This window comes from Coregonus lavaretus, assembly GCF_964263955.1.
Source record: "Coregonus lavaretus genome assembly, contig: HAP1_SCAFFOLD_617, whole genome shotgun sequence".
Classification (NCBI taxonomy): Eukaryota; Metazoa; Chordata; class Actinopteri; order Salmoniformes; family Salmonidae; genus Coregonus; species Coregonus lavaretus.
Genome location: NW_028160416.1, coordinates 70001 through 94498, shown reverse-complemented (window position 1 = coordinate 94498; position 24498 = coordinate 70001). Strand labels below are relative to the sequence as shown.

At 45.3% G+C, this 24498-nt stretch overlaps 2 protein-coding genes across 2 annotated transcripts in view; both read left to right on the top strand.

The window, feature by feature from the left end:
- The window catches only part of LOC311121856 (NACHT, LRR and PYD domains-containing protein 3-like), a 26038-nt gene continuing 1540 nt past the window's right edge, over positions 1 to 24498 (top strand). The window contains exons 1-4 of the mRNA XM_084196294.1: positions 1 to 439; positions 849 to 2605; positions 2915 to 3081; positions 17431 to 17604. Of these exons, the coding sequence (XP_084052420.1) occupies positions 97 to 439; positions 849 to 2605; positions 2915 to 3081; positions 17431 to 17604 (2441 nt within the window). The 5' untranslated portion in view covers positions 1 to 96. The remainder of the gene's footprint in view (positions 440 to 848; positions 2606 to 2914; positions 3082 to 17430; positions 17605 to 24498) is intronic.
- Positions 5597 to 7272, top strand: LOC311121862 (stonustoxin subunit beta-like). The gene is made up of 2 exons (XM_084196299.1): positions 5597 to 5701; positions 6266 to 7272. The coding sequence occupies exons 1-2, from the start codon at positions 5623 to 5625 to the stop codon at positions 6790 to 6792; spliced, it is 606 nt and encodes a 201-aa protein (XP_084052425.1). The 5' UTR covers positions 5597 to 5622; the 3' UTR covers positions 6793 to 7272.

Here is a 24498-nt window from a genome sequence, read left to right as displayed (position 1 = left end):
CACCAGGAGAGATCAGAGTCAGAGATTCTCAGTGGTCAGTCTTCCCAGAGTCATCAAACAGACCTGGCCTCCATATTCAGTGTATGTGGTCCTGTTATGTACATTTGTTTTTGTTTACCTCAAGTAAAGTTGATCTGTCAATCATTCATTAATGTGTTAATGACAAATAATTTATTCTCTTGCTTAACTTATTTACTTTATTTATTTCAGTTGCTTGAAGAGAATATTATGACATTTGTGAAGAACGAGCTGAAGATGTTCAAGAGGATTCTTAGTCCAGAACTCCCAGAAGGCTTTGAGAGTCAGAAGCAGGATAAGGAAGTGGTGGATGCTGAAGATGAGAAGCAGGAGAGCAGTGCCAGAGAGGGGGCTCTGAAGATCACACTGCACGTCCTGAGGAAAATGAACCAGAAGGAGCTTGCTGACACACTGGAGAAAAGTAAGAGCTGTCTGCCTCATGTTGAATGCTGTTTTAGAACATTTAAAAGCTGTAGCTAAAGTACAGCTAAAGTAGCTGTGTAACTCAATGATATTGTAGCAGCCTTAACACAACACCTAGTGACCTCATCAAGTAGCAGCAGGGATGTGTTGTGTTGATTAATTTAGACAGAGAGAAGAGGAGAGACAGAGGAGAGAGAGAGAGAACATTATTAATGCCATCAATAATACCAATAATGATATAAATCAGTCACACCAGTGTGTAATGCATTATGAAAACATTTACAGATTTATACAGACAGTTAAGAGAATAAATTATTATAATTTAAACATTATAACACAGTCTTACAATACTGTAGGCATTAAATCAGACTTAATATTAATGTCCTCTGTGTTATTTCTTCATTCAGATGAGCTTGCTGTGATTTGCCAACGTGAACTCAAATCTAATCTAAAGAAGAAGTTTCAATGTGTATTTGAGGGGATCGCTAAACAAGGAAACCCAACACTTCTCAATAAGATCTACACAGAGCTCTACATCACAGAGGGTGGAACAGGAGAGGTCAATAATGAACATGAGCTGAGACAGATTGAGACAACAACCAGGAAACAAGCAAGACCAGAGACTGCAGTCAAATGTAACGACATCTTCAAACCCTTAACTGGACAAGACAAAATCATCAGAACTGTGCTGACAAAGGGAGTCGCTGGCATTGGAAAAACAGTCTCTGTGCAGAAGTTCATTCTGGACTGGGCTGAAGGAAAAGCAAATCAGGATGTCCAATTTGTATTTTCATTCCCTTTTCGGGAGCTGAATTTGATGAAAAAGGAAAAACACACTTTCATTGAACTTCTCAATCACTTCTCAAAGGAAACCAAAGAATCAAGGATCTCCAAATACGACAAGTACAAAGTTCTGTTCATCTTTGATGGTCTGGATGAGTGCCGACTGCCCCTAGACTTCCAGAAGAACAAGATATGTTGTGACGTCACAAAGTCAACCTCAGTGGATGTTCTGCTGACAAATCTCATCAAGGGAAATCTGCTTCCCTCTGCTCTCCTCTGGATAACTACCCGACCTGCAGCAGCCAATAAGATCCCTTCAGTGTATGTTGACCAGGTGGCAGAGGTACGAGGGTTCAATGACCCACAGAAGGAGGAGTACTTCAGGAAGAGATTTAGTGATTCAGAGGACCTGGCCAGCAGAATCATCTCACACATAAAGACATCAAGGAGCCTCCACATCATGTGCCACATTCCAGTCTTCTGTTGGATTTCTGCAACAGTCCTTGAGCACATGTTGAGTACAGACAAGAGGAGAGAGATGCCCAAGACTCTGACTGAGATGTACTCACACCTTGTGGTGTTTCATACCAAACAGAAGAATGAAAAGTATCTTGGGAAAGAAGAGACAGGTCCACACTGGAATAACGAGAGCATTCTGTCACTGGGAAAACTGGCTTTTCAACAGCTTATGAATGGCAATCTGATTTTCTATGAAGAAGACCTGAAAGAGGCTGGCATTGATGTCAATGAAGCCTCAGTGTACTCAGGATTGTGCACACAGCTCTTTAAAGAGGAATGTGTGCTGTACCAGGACAAGGTGTACTGCTTCGTGCATCTGAGCATTCAGGAGTTTCTGGCTGCTGTATATGTGTTCCTCTCATTCATCAACAACAATGAGAATCTAATGGCCGAACCGCAAGTTACTGAAGTTACTGTCTACAAGAGTGCTGTGGATAAAGCCTTACAAAGTGAGACAGGAAACCTGGACCTGTTCCTCCGCTTCCTTCTGGGCCTCTCACTGGAGTCCAATCAGAAGCACTTACGAGGTCTACTGACAAAGACAAGAAGCAGCTCACAGAGCCATGAAGAAATAGTCAAGTACATCAAGGAGAAGATCAGGGAGAATCCCTCTCCAGAGAGGTGCATCAATCTGTTCCACTGTCTGAATGAACTGAATGACCATTCTCTAGTGGAGGAGATCCAAAGCTACCTGAGATCAGGAAGTCTCTCAGAAGAAGAACTGTCACCTGCACAGTGGTCAGCGCTGGTCTTTGTGTTGCTGACTTCTGAAAAGGAGCTGGATGTGTTTGACCTGAAGAAATACTCCAGATCAGAGGAAGGTCTTCTGAGGCTGCTGCCAGTGATCAAAGCCTCCAGAGCCGCTCTGTGAGTACATAAAATGACATTTAAGTACTAATCATCAGGAAGAATTATTCAGTTTAGAGAAATATATATATATATTATAATATGTATATAATATATAATATTACATTGAAAAACTTACTGAATCAATGCATTGATGTTCACATTAGTATAACAATATGACCATACAATTCTAGGAGACGGAAGATTAATCTATATGTTGTTTAAGAGAATAAACCAAATGCATTTTCCATTGTCCTTCTACACTACTGGTGTTAAATTAACAATGTGTTTGTGAAATCATGATGATCTCTTTGTCAGGCTGTCAGGCTGTGGAGTCACAGAGGAAGGCTGTGCTTCTCTGGCCTCAGCTCTGAGTTCAAACCCCTCACACCTGAGAGAGCTGGACCTGAGTAACAATGACCTGAAGGATTCAGGAGTGAAGCTGCTCTCTGCTGGACTGGGGAATCCCCACTGTAAACTGGAGACTCTGAGGTCAGTATTCCTGTAGTTGGTCAACAAGTGATAACTGTTCACCAGATCCACATGTGTTTACCAGGCACACATAGTCCACACCATATGTGTTTGGACAGCGAAGCTTACAGTTTTACATTTGGTGCTATGCTCCAGCATTTTGGATTTCAGATATAATGTTTCATATTAGGTGACAGTATGTAATGTCACCTTTTATTTGAGGATATTCATATATATTTTACCGTTTAGAAATGAAAGCACTTAATGCATCTAGTTCTCCCATTTGAAAAAGTATTTCATTATTTGGACAAATTAATTTAGTCCAAAGTTTAGTGTTTGGTCCAATATACTCTGCCTGCAGTGATTACATCAAGCTTGTGATTCTACAAACTTGTTGAATGCATTTGCAGTTTGTCTTGGTTCTGTTTTGGATGATGTTTTTCCAAATAGAAACTGAATGGTGAATAATGTCCTGTCATTTTGGAGTCACTTCACTTGTATTGTCAGTAAGAATAGAAGATGTTTCTGAACACTTCTACATTCATGTGGACGCTACCATGATTATGAATAATCATGAATGAATCGTGAATGATGATGAATGAGAAAGTTACAGAGGCACAAGGATCATACCCCCTATTTTATTGGTAATGGTGAGAGGTTAGCATGTTTTGTTGTAGCCTCTGTAACTCTCTCACTCATTATTATTCATGATTCATTCATGATTTTTCTTAATCTTGGCATCATCAGGATTCATTTAGTAGTGTTTAGAAACATGTTATCTACTCACTTAGACAGAAAATTACTCCAGTCATCATCCACCATTCAGTTACTATCGGGCAAAACATAACCCAAAACACAACCAAAACAAACTGCAAATGCAACCAACGAGTTTGGGACCAAATACTCAACTTTTGACTACTTTAATACACTATAAGTGAATTGGTCAGAATACGTTTGACTTCTTCAAATGGGGGACTGGATACATAAAGTGCGTTCATTTCTAAATGTTGAAACAGATATGTATTAAAATACCCTCAAATAAAAGTTGACATTATATACTGTCACCTCATATGAAACATTTGTTCTCAAATCCAAAATGCTGGAGTATAGAGCCACATTTAAAATGTTAGCTTCACTGTCAAAATAGATATGGTGTGGACTGTATACTCAATACAATCTAAATCTGATACCTCACTGTCTGTCTTTTGACTGATACTGCTTTTTAAACTGCTCTGGTCAGTCTACTCAAATATTTGTACTTTATATTTTTCTCTCTACACACAATATTGTGATTTTTTCTAATAATAATATATATATGGCAGGTTTCAGGACACTGGTATAAATGAAAAAATATACTGCCACTATTTTCACCACCAAAGAATTGCAGTGTGGTTTTAATATGATTTGACTCTTTGCAGGCTGTCAGGCTGTCTAGTCACAGAGGAAGGCTGTGCTTCTCTGGTCTCAGCTCTGAAGTCAAACCCCTCACACCTGAGAGAGCTGGACCTAAGCTACAATCACCCAGGAGACTCAGGAGTCAGACTGCTCTCTGCTGGACTGGAGGATCCACACTGCAGACTGGAGAAACTCAAGTATGTAGAGGGTTTATGTCAATGTTCATATCAGACATGTTGGAGTTATCAGGCTAGTTAAGACAAACATTCTGACCACCACTTGGACTAAGTTATATAAAGACTGTGTGTGTGTGTGTGTGTGTGTGTGTGTGTGTGTGTGTGTGTGTGTGTGTGTGTGTGTGTGTGTGTGTGTGTGTCCAGTGTGTGTGTGTGTCCAGTGTGTGTGTGTGTCCAGTGTGTGTGTGTCTGTGTGTCTGTGTGTGTGTCCAGTGTGTGTGTGTGTGTGTGTGTCCAGTGTGTGTGTGTGTGTCCATTGTGTGTGTGTGTGTCCAGTCTGTGTGTGTTTGTCCTGTGTGTGTCTGTGTGTGACCAGTATGTGTGTGTGTGTGTGTTTGTCCAGTGTGTGTGTGTGTGTGAGTGTCCAGTGTGTGTGTGTGTGCACGTGTATCAGTACACACACTGGACACACACACACTGGACACACATACACACACACACTGGACACACACACACACTGTAAACACACACACTGGACACATACACACAAAGGACGCGCACACACACACACACTGGACAAACACACACACTGGACACACACACACTCACACTGGACACACACACACACACTAGACACACACACACACACACACTAGACATACACACACACACACATTGGACACACACACACAATGGACACACACACACACTGGACACACACACACACACACACACTGGACACACACGCACACACACACACTGGACACACACGCACACACACACACTGGACGCACACACACACACTGGACACACACACACACACACACACACTGGACACACAAACACAAAAACACACTGGACACACACACAAACACACACACACTGGACACACACACACACACACTTGGACAAATGTATATACTTACTGTTTGTGTGTGTGTGTGTGTGAGTGTGTGTGTGTGTGTGTGTGTGAGTTCAGGTGTTTCCCTCAATGACTGTCTGTTCTTCTGCTTACCGCTACAGTGTGGAACATGGTGGAGAGAACACAATGAAACCTGGACTTAGAAAATGTGAGTGTTGACTGCTGTGAAGAATATGACTAAGAATAAGTCTTAATTCAAGTGAAGTCAAAGTCAAAGACCACCATCATTACTTACTTGGTCATATTAAATATCAGCTGTAGTTCTACAGAAGCACAAATCAGGGACACCAAAGTTTACAAAGAGTTGCTTTGACAATGTGTGTGTCTGTGTGTGTGTGTGACGTGTTCCTGTTACATTAGAAATGTGTGTGTGTGTGTGTGTGTGTTCAGGATGTTTGTGTGTTTGTTCAGGTTGTGTGTGTGTGTGTGTGTGTTCAGGATGTGTGTGTGTGTTCAGGATGTGTATGTGTGTCCAGTGTGTGTGTGTGTTTGTGTTTGTTCAGGATGTGTGTGTGTGTGTAATTAATGGGAATAAGTGTGTTTTATATTACCATACAGTATAACATATGATCATTCAACAAGTCTCAAGTTACCTTAACTTCTCCTTTTGATACCTAGAAACATCTACATTAAATGAATTAGTGAAAAGTGAGTTAACATTCTAATGTGAATGATGATGATTTCTAATATTGTGTCTGGTTTCATCCATCAGATGTCTGTGATCTCACACTGGACCTAAACACAGTAAACAGACTCCTCTCTCTGTCTGAGGAGAACAGAAAGGTGACATGGAGGAGAGAGGAGCAGCCGTATCCTGATCACCCAGAGAGATTTCAGGACTGTAGACAGGTGCTGTGTAGAGAGGGTCTGACTGGACGCTGTTACTGGGAGGTAGAGTGGAGTGGGAGATGGGCTGATATAGGAGTGACATATAAAGGAATCAGCAGGAGAGGATGGGGTAATGACTGTCTGATTGGATGTAATGACAAGTCCTGGAGTCTTTACTGCTCTGACTACAGTTACTATGCCTGTCACAATAATAAGTCCACTACCATAGACGTCCCCTCCTCCAGCTCCCACAGAGTAGGAGTGTATCTGGACTGGCCAGCCGGCACTCTGTCCTTCTACAGAGTCTCCTCTGACACACTGACCCACCTGTACACATTCCACTCCACATTCACTGAGTCCCTCTATCCAGGGTTTAGGGTTTGGTATCATGGGGACTCAGTGTCCCTGTAAATAATAACCATGGTAACACTGACACACACACACACACACTGGACACACACACACACACACTGACACACTGGACACACACTGGACACACACACACACTGGACACACACACACACACTAGACACACACACACACACACACACACACACACACACACACACTGGACACACACACACACACTGACACACTGGACACACACACACACACCGGACACACACACACACACACATACACTGGACACACACACACACACACTGGACACACACACAAACACACACACTGGACACACACACTGGACACACACACACACACTGGACACACACACACACACACACACACATATACACTGGACACACACACACACTAGACACACACACACTGGACACACACACACACTAGACACACACACACTGGACACAAACACGCAGGACAAACACACACACTAGACACACACACACACTGAACACACATACACACACACACACACACTGGACACAAACACACACACACACTGGACACACACACACACTGGACACACACCCACACACACACTGGACACACACACACACACTGGACACACACACACACACACACACACACACACACACACTGGACACACACACACACACACACACACTGGACACACACACACACTGGACAAACACACACACTGGACACACTCACACTGGACATACACACACACACACTGGACACACACACACACACTAGACACACACACACACACACACACACACACACACACACACACACACACACACACACACACTGGACAAACACACACTGGACATACACACACATAGACTGGACACACTCACACTGGACATACACACACATACACTGGACACACTTACACTGTACACACACACACACTGGACACACACACACACACACACACACACTGGACACACACACACACACACACACAGTGGACAAACACACACACACACACACACACACTGGACAAACACACACACACACACTGGACAAACTCACACTGGACACACACACACACACACCGGACACACACACACACACACATACACTGGACACACACACACACACACACTGGACAAACACACACACTGGACACACACTGGACACACACACACTGGACACACACACACACACAAACACACACTGAACACACACACTGGACACACACAAACACACACACACACACACACACTGGACACACACAAACACACACTGGAAACACACACACTGGACACACTCACACTGGACATACACACACACACACTACACACACACACACACACACACTGAACACACACACTGGACACAGACACACACTGGACACACACACACACACACTGGACACACACAAACACACACACACACACACACACACACACACACTGGACACACACACACACACACTGGAAACACACACACACACTGGACACACACACACACTGGACACACACAAACACACACACACACTGGACACACTCACACTGGACACACACACACACACACACACACACACACACACACTGAACACACACACTGGACACACACATACACACACACTGGACACACACACACACACTGAACACACACACACACACACTGGACACACTCTGGACACACACTGGACACACACACAAACTGGACATACACACACACACACTGGACACACACACACATACACTGGACACACACACACTGAACACACACACACTGGACACACACACACACACTGAACACACACACACTGGACACACACACACACACACTGGACACACACACACACACACACTGGATACACACATACACTGGACACACACACACACACACTGAACACACACACACTCTGGACACACACACACTGAACACACACACACAAACGCACTTGATACACACACACACACTGGACACACACACACTGGACACACACACACACACAGACACACACACACTGAACACACACACACTGGACACACACACACAAACACACTTTATACACACACACACACTGGACACACACACACACACACTGGACACACTCTGGACACACACTGGACACACACACAAACTGGACATACACACACACACACTGGACACACACACACATACACTGGACACACACACACTGAACACACACACACTGGACACACACACACACACTGGACACACACACACACACACACACTGGATACACACATACACTGGACACACACACACACACACACACTGAACACACACACACTCTGGACACACACACACTGAACACACACACACAAACGCACTTGATACACACACACACACTGGACACACACACACACACAGACACACACAAACTGAACACACACACACACACTGGACACACACACACACACACACTGGATACACACATACACTGGACACACACACACACACACACACTGAACACACACACACTCTGGACACACACACACTGAACACACACACACAAACGCACTTGATACACACACACACACACTGGACACACACACACACACAGACACACACACACACTGAACACACACACACTGGACACACACACACAAACACACTTGATACACACACACACACTGGACACACACACACACTGGACACACACACACACACAGACACACACACACTGGACACACACACACTGGACACACACACACTGGACACACACACTCTGGACACACACACACTGAACACACACACACAAACGCACTTGATACACACACACACACTGGACACACACACACTGGACACACACACACACACACAGACACACACACACTGAACACACACACACTGGACACACACACACAAACACACTTGATACACACACACACACTGGACACACACACACACACTGGACACACACACACACACAGACACACACACACTGGACACACACACACTGAACACACACATGCTGAACACACACACACACACACACACACACACACACACTGAACACACACTGGATACACACACACACACACAAACACACACACACACAATGGACACACACACAAACAGTGGACACACACACGCACACACACTGGACACACACACAGACACAGGACAAACACACACACACACACACACACACACGAGACACACACACACATACACACTGAACACACACACACAGACACACACTGAACACACACACTGGACACACACACACAAACACACTGAACACACACACACACACACTAGACACACACACACTGGACACACACACACACTGAACACACACATGCTGAACACACACACACACACACACTGGACACACACACACTTGTTATGTCACCTCTGTAACCAGTTATCAAACATACTGACCTTTCTGACCCTATCCCATGGCCCTACTTTCTACAACTTAACATTTAAATTCCTCTATGAGTTTTGTTTCGTGTCCATTTACTTATCTATGTATTTGTTGTATATTGGGGTTGTGCTGCAGAGCATCATGGGGGTTTGTATGTGTTGAGATGATCACGTTCCAGATAAATGGTTGAACTGATTCCTGTCTCCCGTCTCATCATTATTGAATTGTTATACAGACGTGGTTATGAAACCCACGAGACATAACAAAAGATTGGCAATGAGTAAGTCTGAATCTACAGGAACTATTCTCTCTGGAAGAAGTGGGTTTTTACAACTGTTTAAAACTGTTATTTTCTGTGGTACAGTCTAGGCTAATGTTAGCACAGTGTATTGCTAGCAGAGGCAAGTGCATAGTCCAGCTAGCTAAGAAAGAGAGTTAACCAGTGGTGTAAAGTACTTCAGTAAAAATACTTTAAAGTACTACTTAAGTAGTTTTTTGGGGGTATATGTACTTGACTTTATTATTTATATTTTTGACTACTTTTACTTTTACTTCACTACATTCCTAAAGAAAATAATATACTTTTTACTCCATACATTTTCCCTGACACCCAAAAGTACTCGTTACATTTTGAATGCTTAGCAGGACAGAAAATGGTCCAATTCACACACTTATCAAGAGAACATCCCTACTGCCTCTGATCTGGCAGACTCACTAAACACAAATGCTTAGTTTGTAAATTGTCTGAATGTTGGAGTGTGCCTCTGGCTGAACGTACATTTTAAAAACAAGAAAATCATCTGGTTTGCTTTATGTAAGGAATTTGAAATGATTTATACTTGTACTTTTACCTTTGATACTTTAGTATATTTTAGCAATTACATTTACTTTTGATACTTAAGTATATATAAAACCAAATACTTTTAGACTTTTATTGAAGTAGTATTTTAGTGGGTGACTTTCACTTTTAGTTGAGTCATTTTCTATTAAGGGATCTTTACTTTTACTCAAGTATGACAATTGGGTACTTTTTCCACCACTGGAGTTAACATCGTCATGGACGGCAGAAAAGGACTCGAGACGGACATCGGAGCGGGAAAACAACGTGATTAAAAGGGAGGAATATACAGTGATTAAAGGAAAGGACATTTATTCAACTGTGAAGACAAACCTTTTAATTAAATCTGCTAAATGAGCGAATTTAGGAGGAAACGCCAGTGAGTGAAGTGAATGAAGATCACGTGACTGAGGAAAATATTGCTTTGGTTGAGGACAATATTGAAGTGAGTGACAATCAGGAGCTTATTGAGAAATGAACAATTATTGGAATTGATGGAAACATTGGACAGTTTGATAAAAGTATTGATCAGTGGAGCTCATATACAGAACGGTTTGAATATTTTGTTATTGTAAATGACATGGATGAGGACAACATTGTGCCTACATGTTTTAGTGTAATGGGGCCAAAGACATTTAATTTACTAGGCAGCCTGCTACAGCCAGACAGAACAGGTAATAAGACGTATGGGGATATTGTGGAGATACTTAAAGGACATTTTTCACCAGAACCACTAGTTAATGCTGAAATGTTCAGGTTCCACAGGAGACATCAGGAAGAGGGAGAATCAGTAACAATGTTTGCTGCTGCATTAAAGAAATTACCAGAACACTGAGAGTTTAATGCTGTTCTAAATGACATCATTAGAGACAGACTAGTATGTGGGCTACGGAGTGAAGCTACACAAAAGAGACTGTTGACTGAAAGTCATCTGACCTTGGCAAAGGACATTGAAATCAGTGTGTCTATGGAACTAGCTGCTAAAGACGCTCACCAGTTGAGTTCATCAGGAACTTAGTGGGTTCATCTAACAATCCTAATCATCAGCTGATACATTTTAATCTCATACACAGGGTAAACCTTCCACCTAGAAAACATCATTTAATAGAAATCACAACCGCTCCTCTATGTGATCTATGTAATCAAGGTGCCTTGGACTCCTTTAATTATATGTACTGGGAGTGACCAGGGGACATGTTTTGGAAAGAGGTATCCTCATACCTTGTTCCCCCAAACTGTTATTACTGAATGATAATTCACCACTGTCATTACAGCAAAGACGTATAATGTTGTCAGGTTGGACAGCAGCTAAAAAGATGTTGGAACTAAGATGGCAACCACCACACCTCATTGGATCAGCACTTTTATAGATATCATTTATTTAGAACTATCCACTGCTAGGATCCATGGGGCTAGCCAAACAACAATTGCAGCTGAAACCATAAAATAACAGATTGACCGTTAATTATAATTTTTGTGCAAATGTGTATCTTTTTTAGTATTTCATTTAATGGAGATCAGGTTGGGTGTGTTGGGGTGGTCCCAGGAGGGGTTGGAGGGTGGGTTGGGGTGGTCCCAGGAGGGGTTGGAGGGTGGGTTGGGGTGGTCCCAGGAGGGGTTGGAGGGTGGGTTGGGGTGGTCCCAGGAGAGGTTGGAGGGTGGATTGGGGTGGTCCCAGGAGGGGTTGGAGGGTGTGTTGATGCAGCTGAGGTGGGTGATTGTATCTGTGGTTTATTATAATTGTATTTATCTGCAATAACTCGTTTCCATAATATACTGATATATATTTTAACACTATTGTGTCTCTAGCTGTATAACCATTCCTGCTGCTATTTGTTCTGATGTATATTTTAACAGTATTGTGTCTCTAGCTGTATAACCATTCCTGCTGCTATTTGTTCTGATATATATTTTAACAGTATTGTGTTTCTAGCTGTATAACCATTCCTGATGCTATTTGTTCTGATATATATTTTAACAGTATTGTGTCTCTAGCTGTATAACCATTCCTGCTGCTATTTGTTCTGATATACACTACCGTTCAAAAGTTTGGGGTCACTTAGAAATGTCCTTGTTTTCGAAAGAAAAGCATTTTTTTTGTCCATTAAAATAACATCAGATTGATCAGAAATACAGTGTAGATATTGTTAATGTTGTAAATGGCTATTGTAGCTGGAAACTGCTGATTTTTAATGGAATATCTACATAGGCGTGCAGAGGCCCATTATCAGCAACCATCAGTCCTGTGTTCCAGTGGCACGTTGTGTTTGCTAATCCAAGTTTACCATTTTAAAAGGCTAATTGATCATTAGAAAACCCTTTTGCAATTATGTTAGTACAGCTGAAAACTGTTGTGCTGATTAAAGAAGCAATTTCTCGCATGGAATAGCCTTCATTTCTCAGAACAAGAATAGACTGACGAGTTTCAGAATAAAGTAATTTGTTTCTGTCCATTTTGATCCTGTAATCGAACCCACAATTGCTGATCCTCCAGATACACAACTAGTCTCAAGAAGGCCAGTTTTATTGCTTATTTAATCAGCACAACAGTTTTGTGTGATTGTAGTCTGGAGAGTACCCCCTTTTAACAGAGTACAGTCAACAGGCCAGAGGAGAGTACCCCCTTTTAACAGAGTACAGTCAACAGGCCAGAGGAGAGTACCCCCTTTTACAGAGTACAGTCAACAGGCCAAAGGAGAGTGCCCCCTTTTACAGAGTACAGTCAACAGGCCAGAGGAGAGTACCCCCTTTTACAGAGTACAGTCAACAGGCCAGAGGAGAGTACCCCCTTTTACAGAGTACAGTCAACAGGCCAGAGGAGAGTACCCCCTTTTACAGAGTACAGTCAACAGGCAAGAGGAGAGTACCCCCTTTTACAGAGTACAGTCAACAGGCCAGAGGAGAGTACCCCCTTTTACAGAGTACAGTCAACAGGCCAGAGGAGAGTACCCCCTTTTACAGAGTACAGTCAACAGGCCAGAGGAGAGTACCCCCTTTTACAGAGTACAGTCAACAGGCCAGAGGAGAGTTCCCCCTTTTACAGAGTACAGTCAACAGGCCAGAGGAGAGTTCCCCCTTTTACAGAGTACAGTCAACAGGCCAGAGGAGAGTACCCCTTTTTACAGAATACACCTCAACAGGCCAAAGGAGAGTACCCCCTTTTACAGAGTACAGTCAACAGGCCAGAGGAGAGTACCCCCTTTTACAGAGTACAGTCAACAGGCCAGAGGAGAGTACCCCCTTTTACAGAGTACAGTCAACAGGCCAGAGGAGAGTACCCCCTTTTACAGAGTACAGTCAACAGGCCAGAGGAGAGTACCTCCTTTTACAGAGCACAGTCAACAGGCCAGAGGAGAGTACCCCCTTTTACAGAGTACAGTCAACAGGCCAGAGGAGAGTACCCCCTTTTACAGAGTACAGTCAACAGGCCAGAGGAGAGTACCCCCTTTTACAGAGTACAGTCAACAGGCCAGAGGAGAGTACCCCCTTTTACAGAGTACAGTCAACAGGCCAGAGGAGAGTTCCCCCTTTTACAGAGTACAGTCAACAGGCCAGAGGAGAGTACCCTCTTTTACAGAGTACAGTCAACAGGCCAAATGAGAGTACCCCCTTTTACAGAGTACAGTCAACAGGCCAGAGGAGAGTACCCCCTTTTACAGAGTACAGTAAACAGGCCAGAGGATAGTACCCCCTTTTACAGAGTACAGTCAACAGGCCAGAGGAGAGTACCCCCTTTTACAGAGTACAGTCAACATGCCAGAGGAGAGTACCCCCTTTTACAGAGTACAGTCAACAGGCCAGAGGAGAGTACCCCCTTTTACAGAATACACCTCAACAGGCCAGAGGAGAGTACCCCCTTTTACAGAGTACAGTCAACAGGCCAGAGGAGAGTACCCCCTTTTAAAGAGTACAGTCAACAGGCCAGAGGAGAGTACCCCCTTTTACAGAGTACAGTCAACAGGCCAGAGGAGAGTACCCCCTTTTACAGAGTACAGTCAACAGGCCAGAGGAGAGTACCCCCTTTTACAGAGTACAGTCAACAGGCCAGAGGAGAGTACCCCCTTTTACAGAGTACAGTCAACGGGCCAGAGGAGAGTACCCCCTTTTACAGAGTACAGTCAACAGGCCAGCGGAGAGTACCCCCTTTTACAGAGTACAGTCAACAGGCCAGCAGAGAGTACCCCCTTTTACAGAGTACAGTCAACAGGCCAGAGGAGAGTACCCCCTTTTACAGAGTACAGTCAACAGGCCAGAGGAGAGTACCCCCTTTTACAGAGTACAGTCAACAGGCCAGAGGAGAGTACCCCCTTTTACAGAGTACAGTCAACAGGCCAGAGGAGAGTACCCCCTTTTACAGAGTACAGTCAACAGGCCAGAGGAGAGTACCCCCTTTTACAGAGTACAGTCAACAGGCCAGAGGAGAGTACCCGCTTTTACAGAGTACAGTTCACAGGCCAGAGGAGAGTATCCCCTTTTACAGAGTACAGTCAACAGGCCAGAGGAGAGTACCCCCTTTTACAGAGTACAGTCAACAGGCCAGAGGAGAGTTCCCCCTTTTACAGAGTACAGTCAACAGGCCAGAGGAGAGTACCCCCTTTTACAGAGTACAGTCAACAGGCCAAATGAGAGTACCCCCTTTTACAGAGTACAGTCAACAGGCCAGAGGAGAGTACCCCCTTTTACAGAGTACAGTCAACAGGCCAGAGGAGAGTACCCCCTTTTACAGAATACACCTCAACAGGCCAGAGGAGAGTACCCCCTTTTACAGAGTACAGTCAACAGGCCAGAGGAGAGTACCCCCTTTTAAAGAGTACAGTCAACAGGCCAGAGGAGAGTACCCCCTTTTACAGAGTACAGTCAACAGGCCAGAGGAGAGTACCCCCTTTTACAGAGTACAGTCAACAGGCCAGAGGAGAGTACCCCCTTTTACAGAGTACAGTCAACAGGCCAGAGGAGAGTACCCCCTTTTACAGAGTACAGTCAACGGGCCAGAGGAGAGTACCCCCTTTTACAGAGTACAGTCAACAGGCCAGCAGAGAGTACCCCCTTTTACAGAGTACAGTCAACAGGCCAGCAGAGAGTACCCCCTTTTACAGAGTACAGTCAACAGGCCAGAGGAGAGTACCCCCTTTTACAGAGTACAGTCAACAGGCCAGAGGAGAGTACCCCCTTTTACAGAGTACAGTCAACAGGCCAGCGGAGAGTACCCCCTTTTACAGAGTACAGTCAACAGGCCAGCAGAGAGTACCCCCTTTTACAGAGTACAGTCAACAGGCCAGAGGAGAGTACCCCCTTTTACAGAGTACAGTCAACAGGCCAGAGGAGAGTACCCCCTTTTACAGAGTACGCTCTTCATTGGACACTGTGTTTACAAACCTCCGAACAAGCTTCAATGCCATACAACACTCCTTCCGTAGCCTCCAACTGCTCTTAAACACTAGTAAAACTAAATGCATGCTCTTCAATCGAACGCTGCTGGCACCCACCCACCCAACTAGAATCACTACTCTCGACGGGTCTGACCTAGAGTATGTGGACAACTACAAATACCTAGGTCTCCTAATACGCCGATACGTCCTGTAGCTGCCTCCAGCATCCCCGTCGTCCATGCCGTGTGCCCCCAAAAATGTTTTTATTGGGGTTGCCTCTCGCCTGTCCGACGACGACACTGTTGGCGCCGTACCTCCTCTCTCACCAGGGCCTTAACTTTTGCCCATGGCCCTCTGCCCGCGAACATGTCCTCCCACGACCACCATTCACCCACCTGGGACATCGCCAACTTCTCCTGTTCCTTACCCGGCGTTTGCGCCGAAACACGCTGCTTACTGTTTTGATGGGATCTTCTGTCACGATCGTCGTAAGCAACGGACCAAGGCGCAGCGTGATATGACATCTTTTAATGAGTACTTAAACCACAATTTAGAAAAACACAAAACGATACGTGAAGTCCTAAGGTAACAAAACACAAACCTCTCCGGAACAAGATCCCAAAACAGGCTGCCTAAGTATGGTTCCCAATCAGAGACAACAAGCCACAGCTGCCTCTGATTGGGAACCACCCCGGCCAACATAGAATTACATGATCTAGAACCTGACATAGAAAACACAAAACAGACACTACACACCCTGCCTCAACATTAAAGAGTCCCCAGAGCCAGGGCGTGACAACTTGCTACATTTGCACACACTGTATATATATTTCTGTTGTATTTTTGACTTTATGTTTTGTTTTACCCCATATGTAACTGTGTTGTTGTTTTTATCGCACTGCTTTGCTTTATCTTGGCAAGGTCATAGTTATAAATGACTTTGATAATTTGGCATTTCTAATATTATACATTAATTTATGTTTAATTTAATCAGTTTCAGGACACTGATGTATCTGAAAATTTAGAAAAAATATATACTGCCACTATTTCCACCACCAAAGAATAGCAGTGTGATTTTAAAATGATTTTACTCTTTGCAGGATGTCAGGCTGTCTAGTCACAGAGGAAGGCTGTGCTTCTCTGGTCTCAGCTCTGAAGTCAAACCCCTCACACCTGAGAGAGCTGGATCTGAGTAACAATGACCTGAAGGATTCAGGAGTGAAGCTGCTCTCTGCTGGACTGGGGAATCCCCACTGTAAACTGGAGAGTCTGAGGTCAGTATTCCTTTAGTTGGTCATCAAGTGATAACTGTTCACCAGATCCACATGTGTTTACCAGGCACACATAGTCCACACCATATGTGTTTGGACAGTGAAGCTTACAGTTTTACATTTGGTGCTATGCTCCAGCATTTTGGATTTGAGATTGAATGTTTCATATTAGGCGACAGTATATAATGTCACCTTTTATTTGAGAGTATTTTCATACATATCTGTGTCACTGTTTAGAAATGAAAGCACTTTATGTATCTAGTCCCCCCATTTGAAAAAGTCTTAATAATTTGGACATATTCACTTATATTGTATTAAAGTAGTCATATGTTTAGTGTTTGGTCCCGTATTCCTTACCTGCAGTGATTACATCAAGCTTGTGATTCTACAAACTTGTTGAATACATTTGCAGTTTGTTTTGGTTGTGTTTTAGATTATATTTTTCCTGATAGAAACTGAATGGTTAATAATGTCCTGTCATTTTGGAGTCACTTCCCTTGTATTGTCAGTAAGAATAGAAGATGTTTCTGAACACTTCTACATTCATGTGGATGCTACCATGATTATGAATAATCATGAATGAATCGTGAATGATGATGAATGAGAAAGTTACAGAGGAACAAGGATCATACCCCCTCTGTTATTGGTAATAGTGAGAGGTTAGCATGTTTTGTTGTAGCCTCTGTAACTTTCTCACTCATCATTTTTTATGATTGATTTATGATTTGTATTAATCATGGAATCATCAGGATTAATTTAGTAATGTTTAGAAACATGTTATCTACTCACTTAGACAGAAAATGACTCCCGTTATCATCCACCATTCAGTTACTATCGGGCAAAACATAACCCAAAACCCAACCAAAACAAACTGCAAATGCAACCAACGAGTTTGGGACCAAATACTAAACTTTTGACTACTTTAATACACTATAAGTACATTTGTCAGAATACTTATGACTTCTTCAAATGGGAGATACATAAAGTGCTTTCATTTCTAAACGGTGAAACAGATATGTATTCAAATACCCTCAAATTAAAGGTGACATTATATACTGTCACCTCATATGAAACATTTGATCTCAAATCCAAAATGCTGGAGTATAGAGCCACATTTAAAATGTTAGCTTCACTGTCAAACTAGATATAGTGTGGACTGTATACTCAATACAATCTAAATATGATACCTCACTGTCTGTCTTTTGACTGATACTGCTTTTTAAACTGGTTTGGTCAGTCTACTCAAATATTTGTAATATACATTGTGACGTCACGAGAGGCTACACAGCTTTCAGCGGGATTGCTCAAGTAGTGCAAGGAGACAAGGTTCAAACAAAACAAGGATTTTATTATAGGTCTTGGGAAATTAACGAAAATATAACAAAATTCTGTTCTCTTGTGGCTCTTTAAGGGTTAACAGTTCAGGGATGTCTCTTCCACATCCAAAATCATAATTCTCACTCGCTCAGATAACTTTTCCCCCAGCCTTACTGTAGTCCCCGTTGCAGCTAGTGGCCAACCCAGCAAAAAGTCCTTCCAAATGTCTCTCACGTATTTCCACAGGTGCATATATCCAAAGGTGAGCATTTCCCAAAGGTAAGTATCTCCAAATCCTTATATTCCTCATGGAAGTGGACGTGCAGCACTCTTGTCCTCCAGAGAGCCCAGGTTGGAGACTGTGTTTCTTCACCCCCCACACACTCCCTCAGTGTGTCTCTTCCCTTCCAAAAACCTTCAGCTCATCAGCTCCTGATTTGTTTCAGCTGCGTGGGAAGATTGGCCATAGAGGGGGGGAGTTCCCGACCATACCAGCAGATGGAGCCATAGCTGTCTGGGTTTGCAGCCACCTCAGGGGGATGTAACGTCCCTCCAGGACACAGCCTCTCGTGACATCACACATCCCCCTCCTCGGGACCGACGTCCTCGTCGGGGTAAAGGCAGCGAAGAAGGCATCACGCCGGGAGAGGGCGTCCGCATTGCCGTGGTGCTTGCCAGCCCTGTGGACAACAGAAAAGTTAAACGGTTGCAAGCTCAAAAACCATCTGGTTACTCTACTGTTTGATTCCTTGTTCTTGGCCATCCACTGCAGAGGGGCGTGATCAGATACCACCATGAAACGTCGGCCCAGGAGATAGAACCGAAGGGACTCCAGGGCCCAGACTACAGCCAGACATTCTTTCTCCACCGTTGAATAGTTCTTCTCTCTTGGAAGTAACTTTCTGCTTAGGTAGAGAATGGGATGTTCTTCACCGTCATGTGCCTGGGTGAGGACAGCACCCATACCCACCTCCGAAGCATCCGCTTGGACAATGAATTCCTTCTTGAAGTCTGGTGCCACCAGGATCGGACTGGAGCAGAGTGCTCGCTTCAGGTTGAGGAAAGCCGCCTCCGCCGCAGGGTTCCACTTCACCATTCGTGAGTGGCGTTTGGTCGTCAGCTCCGTCAACGGTGCAGCTATGGTAGCAAAATCTGCAATAAAGCGTCTATAGTAGCCAGCGAGGCCCAAAAATGACCTTACTTGCTTCTTGGTGATGGGCTGCGGCCAGTCCTGTATGGCCCGCAGTTTGGCTTCCTGTGGTTTGACCAACCCCCGCCCAATGGTGTACCCCAGGTAGTTTGTCTCACTGAAGGCCAGCTTGCACTTCTTCGGGTTTGCCGTGAGCCCTGCTTCCCTGAGCGAATCCAGCACCGCTTGTACCCGGGGTATGTGGCTGGCCCAATCCGGACTTTGTATAACAACATCATCCAAATAAGCCACTGCGTACCTCTTGTGGGGCGCAAGGACTCGATCCATCAGGCGTTGGAACGTGGCAGGTGCCCCGTGGAGACCAAACGGAAGTCGGGTATACTGGTAGAGCCCCTCCGGGGTGGCAAAGGCTGTCTTCTCCTTGGACGCCGGGGTCAGGGGCACCTGCCAGTAGCCTTTTGTGAGATCAAGAGTGGTTAGGAAACGAGCATGCCCCAAGGAGTCTATTAAATAATCGACACGAGGCATTGGGTATGCATCAAATTCAGACACTTCATTCAACTTTCGATAGTCATTACAAAATCGTACTGAACCGTCTGGCTTGGGAACTAGTACGATGGGACTTGCCCAGGCACTGTGGGACTCTTCGATTACTCCCAACTCCCGCCTCTTCCTTACCTCCTTCTGTATAACCACTTTACGAGCCTCTGGCACGCGGTACGGGCGCTGGTTTACCGTTCGGCCAGGCATGGTGCGGATCTCATGTTGGACCACCTCTGTGTGACCGGGAAGGGAGGAGAAGACATCCTGGTTCTGCTCCACGAGTTCCAGGGCCATCTGTCGTTGATGTGGGGACAGATTTGGACCCAGCTGAACCTCTTCTCGCGCCGGTTCCTTGGTCTCTGTGGGTGTTAGACAGCTGAACATCGGCTTAAACTCCCTGGGTTGAGCAGATCTGTTGTAGGAGGCTTGCTGTTGCCGCTGACTGGCCTCCAGGTGTTCCCGCATCATGGGATAGATGGCCTTCATTCTCTCCCTCATAGCCCCGACATGGTCGATCAGTGTCCGCTGTTGGCATGGCTGCTCCTCCCAGGCCTCCTTGGCGATGTCGAGCAGTCCTCTGGGTCTGTAGGAAAGCAAGAGCTCAAAGGGTGAAAAACCAGTAGAAGACTGAGGTACCTCTCTCACCGCAAATAATATGTATGGTAACAGCTGATCCCAGTTGCGCCCATCTTCCCCTACCGCTTTCCGCAGCATGGATTTTAGTGTTTTGTTAAACCGTTCGACTAGGCCATCTGTCTGGGGGTGGTAGACCGAGGTTCTCAGCTGTTTGATTTTCAGTAAAGTACAGAGTTCTTTCATCACCCTGGACATGAATGGAGTCCCTTGGTCCGTCAATATCTCTTTTGGGATTCCCAGACTAGTTGAGAGACGGAACAGCTCCTTGGCGATTTGTCTGGATGTAGCCTTCCTCAGCGGAATGGCCTCCGGGTACCGGGATGCATAGTCCAGAATGACCAGAATGTATTGATGTCCCCAGGAACTTTTCGGTAAGGGCCCGACTATGTCTAATCCAATCCTCTCAAAAGGAGTTTCGATAATGGGCAAGGGAATGAGCGGGTTTCTATATGTGGGCTTTGGCGCAACCTGCTGACACTCAGGGCAACTACGGCAGTAGTTCTCTATCTCTTTGTGTACTCCAGTCCAAAAGAAACGTTGCATGATTCTTTCCTTAGTCTTCTCTACCCCCAAGTGGGCCCCTAGCGGGTGTGTGTGTGCTAGGTTGAGTACTGTGGCCCGATAGGGCTGTGGCACGAGGAGCTGTTCATGCACTTCATAATTTTTCTTGACTATCTGATATACTAACCCCCGGTTTACTGCGAAATGGGGGTAAGTAGGGTTTGTCTTATCACCTAACACTACACCTTCTAATACCTGCACATTTCTTAAGGCATTTGCAAGAGTAGGATCTTGTAATTGAGCCGTACCATACTGGCCTGTGAGAGGGGGAAGCTCTTGGGTGCCTGGGACGTCTTCTTCACTGGAGAACGGAGCACTTTCCTGGGCTGCGTTCTCTTCTCCTGTATCCGGACCAGTCTCGGTGTCGGTCTGGGCACCTGCCATCCCTATCAGAGCCCGGGCGGGAGTGAGTAACTCGGAGGATTGCACCGGAGCCTTCCCAGGATGAGTCTTGCCTCTCCGTTTCCGAGGTACTCGGGTTACCCTCTCCTGAGACTCTCTCCAGAGTGGGTAAAAGGCTGGGCAGTCTCGTCCAATTAGGACAGGGACGGGGAGGGAATCAACCACCCCCGCCGTCGTGTGTATGGTTCCCCGTGTGCTGGTCATTGTAAGTTCAGTAATGGGGTATTCTCTGGTGTCCCCATGGACACAGGAAACTGGGAGGACTTTCCCCGGGGTCAGACACGTTGGGCCCACCAAATCCTTACGCACCAGGGTGGCCCGGCTACCAGAATCCAGTAAGGCCTCCACATCATTGTGATTCACAGTTACCGGGCAGGTGGGGGGTCGATCTGGGCCGTCATCTACGACTCCCAAGAGCGAGGCAAAACGGTGTGTGGGTGCTGAGCTGGAGGACTCCGCAGTGGGCATAGGTTCATCGGCTGGTTTCCCACACTGCCAGGAGATATGTCCCATCCCCCCACACCGGTAACACTGTCGAGTTTCCCCCTCCTGGTGTACTCTTCTTGGACCCGCCTGGTTTCTGGCTCCCCCTGGAGCCGGGATAAGTCCTGACGTGGCTGGGTTCGAGACCTTGGGGTCCTTTGGACGGGTTCTTCCCATTTGTGGTGGGGCCGCACTCCTGGGGTCTTTTCGGGAAGCATTCAGTATCTCCGCTGTGGCCTGGTACTTTTCCACAGCTTCCACGGTCAGATCAGCCGTGGTCAAGGCCTGTTGACTGATGAACCGTTTTGCCTCATAAGGCAGGGCGCGTAGGTAACGATCCACCACAACGGCCTCCACCACCGCCGCTGCTGTATTCCTCTGCGGATCCAGCCATTTCCTTGCGATTCGGACAAGTTCATGCATCTGCGCCCGAGGAGGTTGGTCTGGTTGGAAGGTCCAGCTGTGAAAGCGCTGGGCCATACCAAACTTTGTGAGTCCATATCTGCTGAGGATCTCAGACTTCAGGGCATCATAGTCAGTAACCTGGTCAGGGCCCAGGTCCCGGACAGCATTCAGCGATTCCCCGGTTAGGAAGGGGGCTAACAGACCAACCCACTGTTGCTTGGGCCAGGCTTCCCTAGTGGCCGTGGCCTCAAATGCATGCAGGTATGCCTCAATGTCATCGGTAGCTCCCATCTTAGATATAAAGTCACTTGCCTTTATTGGGCGGGTATTTTGGACAACCCTCTGTCTCTGCAACTGCAATTCCTCTGCCTTCAGAAGGTTGGCTTTCTTTTGCTCCTCCAAGAGAGCCACGTTTGCTTGCATCTGGGCTTGCTGGCCAGCAACAAGGGCTTTCAATATGTCCTCCATTTCAGTCGGCGGGGAGCCTACGGCCAACTTGGAAAACTGGGTGATCAAACCTTCGGTATCCTCCTCTGACATGCACTATTAACGCTTGAGCATGCCCGTATTCTCCACCATCTGTGACGTCACGAGAGGCTACACAGCTTTCAGCGGGATTGCTCAAGTAGTGCAAGGAGACAAGGTTCAAACAAAACAAGGATTTTATTATAGGTCTTGGGAAATTAACGAAAATATAACAAAATTCTGTTCTCTTGTGGCTCTTTAAGGGTTAACAGTTCAGGGATGTCTCTTCCACATCCAAAATCATAATTCTCACTCGCTCAGATAACTTTTCCCCCAGCCTTACTGTAGTCCCCGTTGCAGCTAGTGGCCAACCCAGCAAAAAGTCCTTCCAAATGTCTCTCACGTATTTCCACAGGTGCATATATCCAAAGGTGAGCATTTCCCAAAGGTAAGTATCTCCAAATCCTTATATTCCTCATGGAAGTGGACGTGCAGCACTCTTGTCCTCCAGAGAGCCCAGGTTGGAGACTGTGTTTCTTCACCCCCCACACACTCCCTCAGTGTGTCTCTTCCCTTCCAAAAACCTTCAGCTCATCAGCTCCTGATTTGTTTCAGCTGCGTGGGAAGATTGGCCATAGAGGGGTGGAGTTCCCGACCATACCAGCAGATGGAGCCATAGCTGTCTGGGTTTGCAGCCATCTCAGGGGGATGTAACGTCCCTCCAGGACACAGCCTCTCGTGACATCACAACATGTTTCTCTCTACAAGCAATACTTTGATAATTTGTCATTTCTAATAACGATACATTAATATATGAATAGATATGGCAGGTTTTAGGACACTGATATATCTGAACATTTAAACAATATATACTGCCACTATCTTCACCACCAAAGAATAGCAGTGTGGTTTTAATATGATTTGACTCTTTGCAG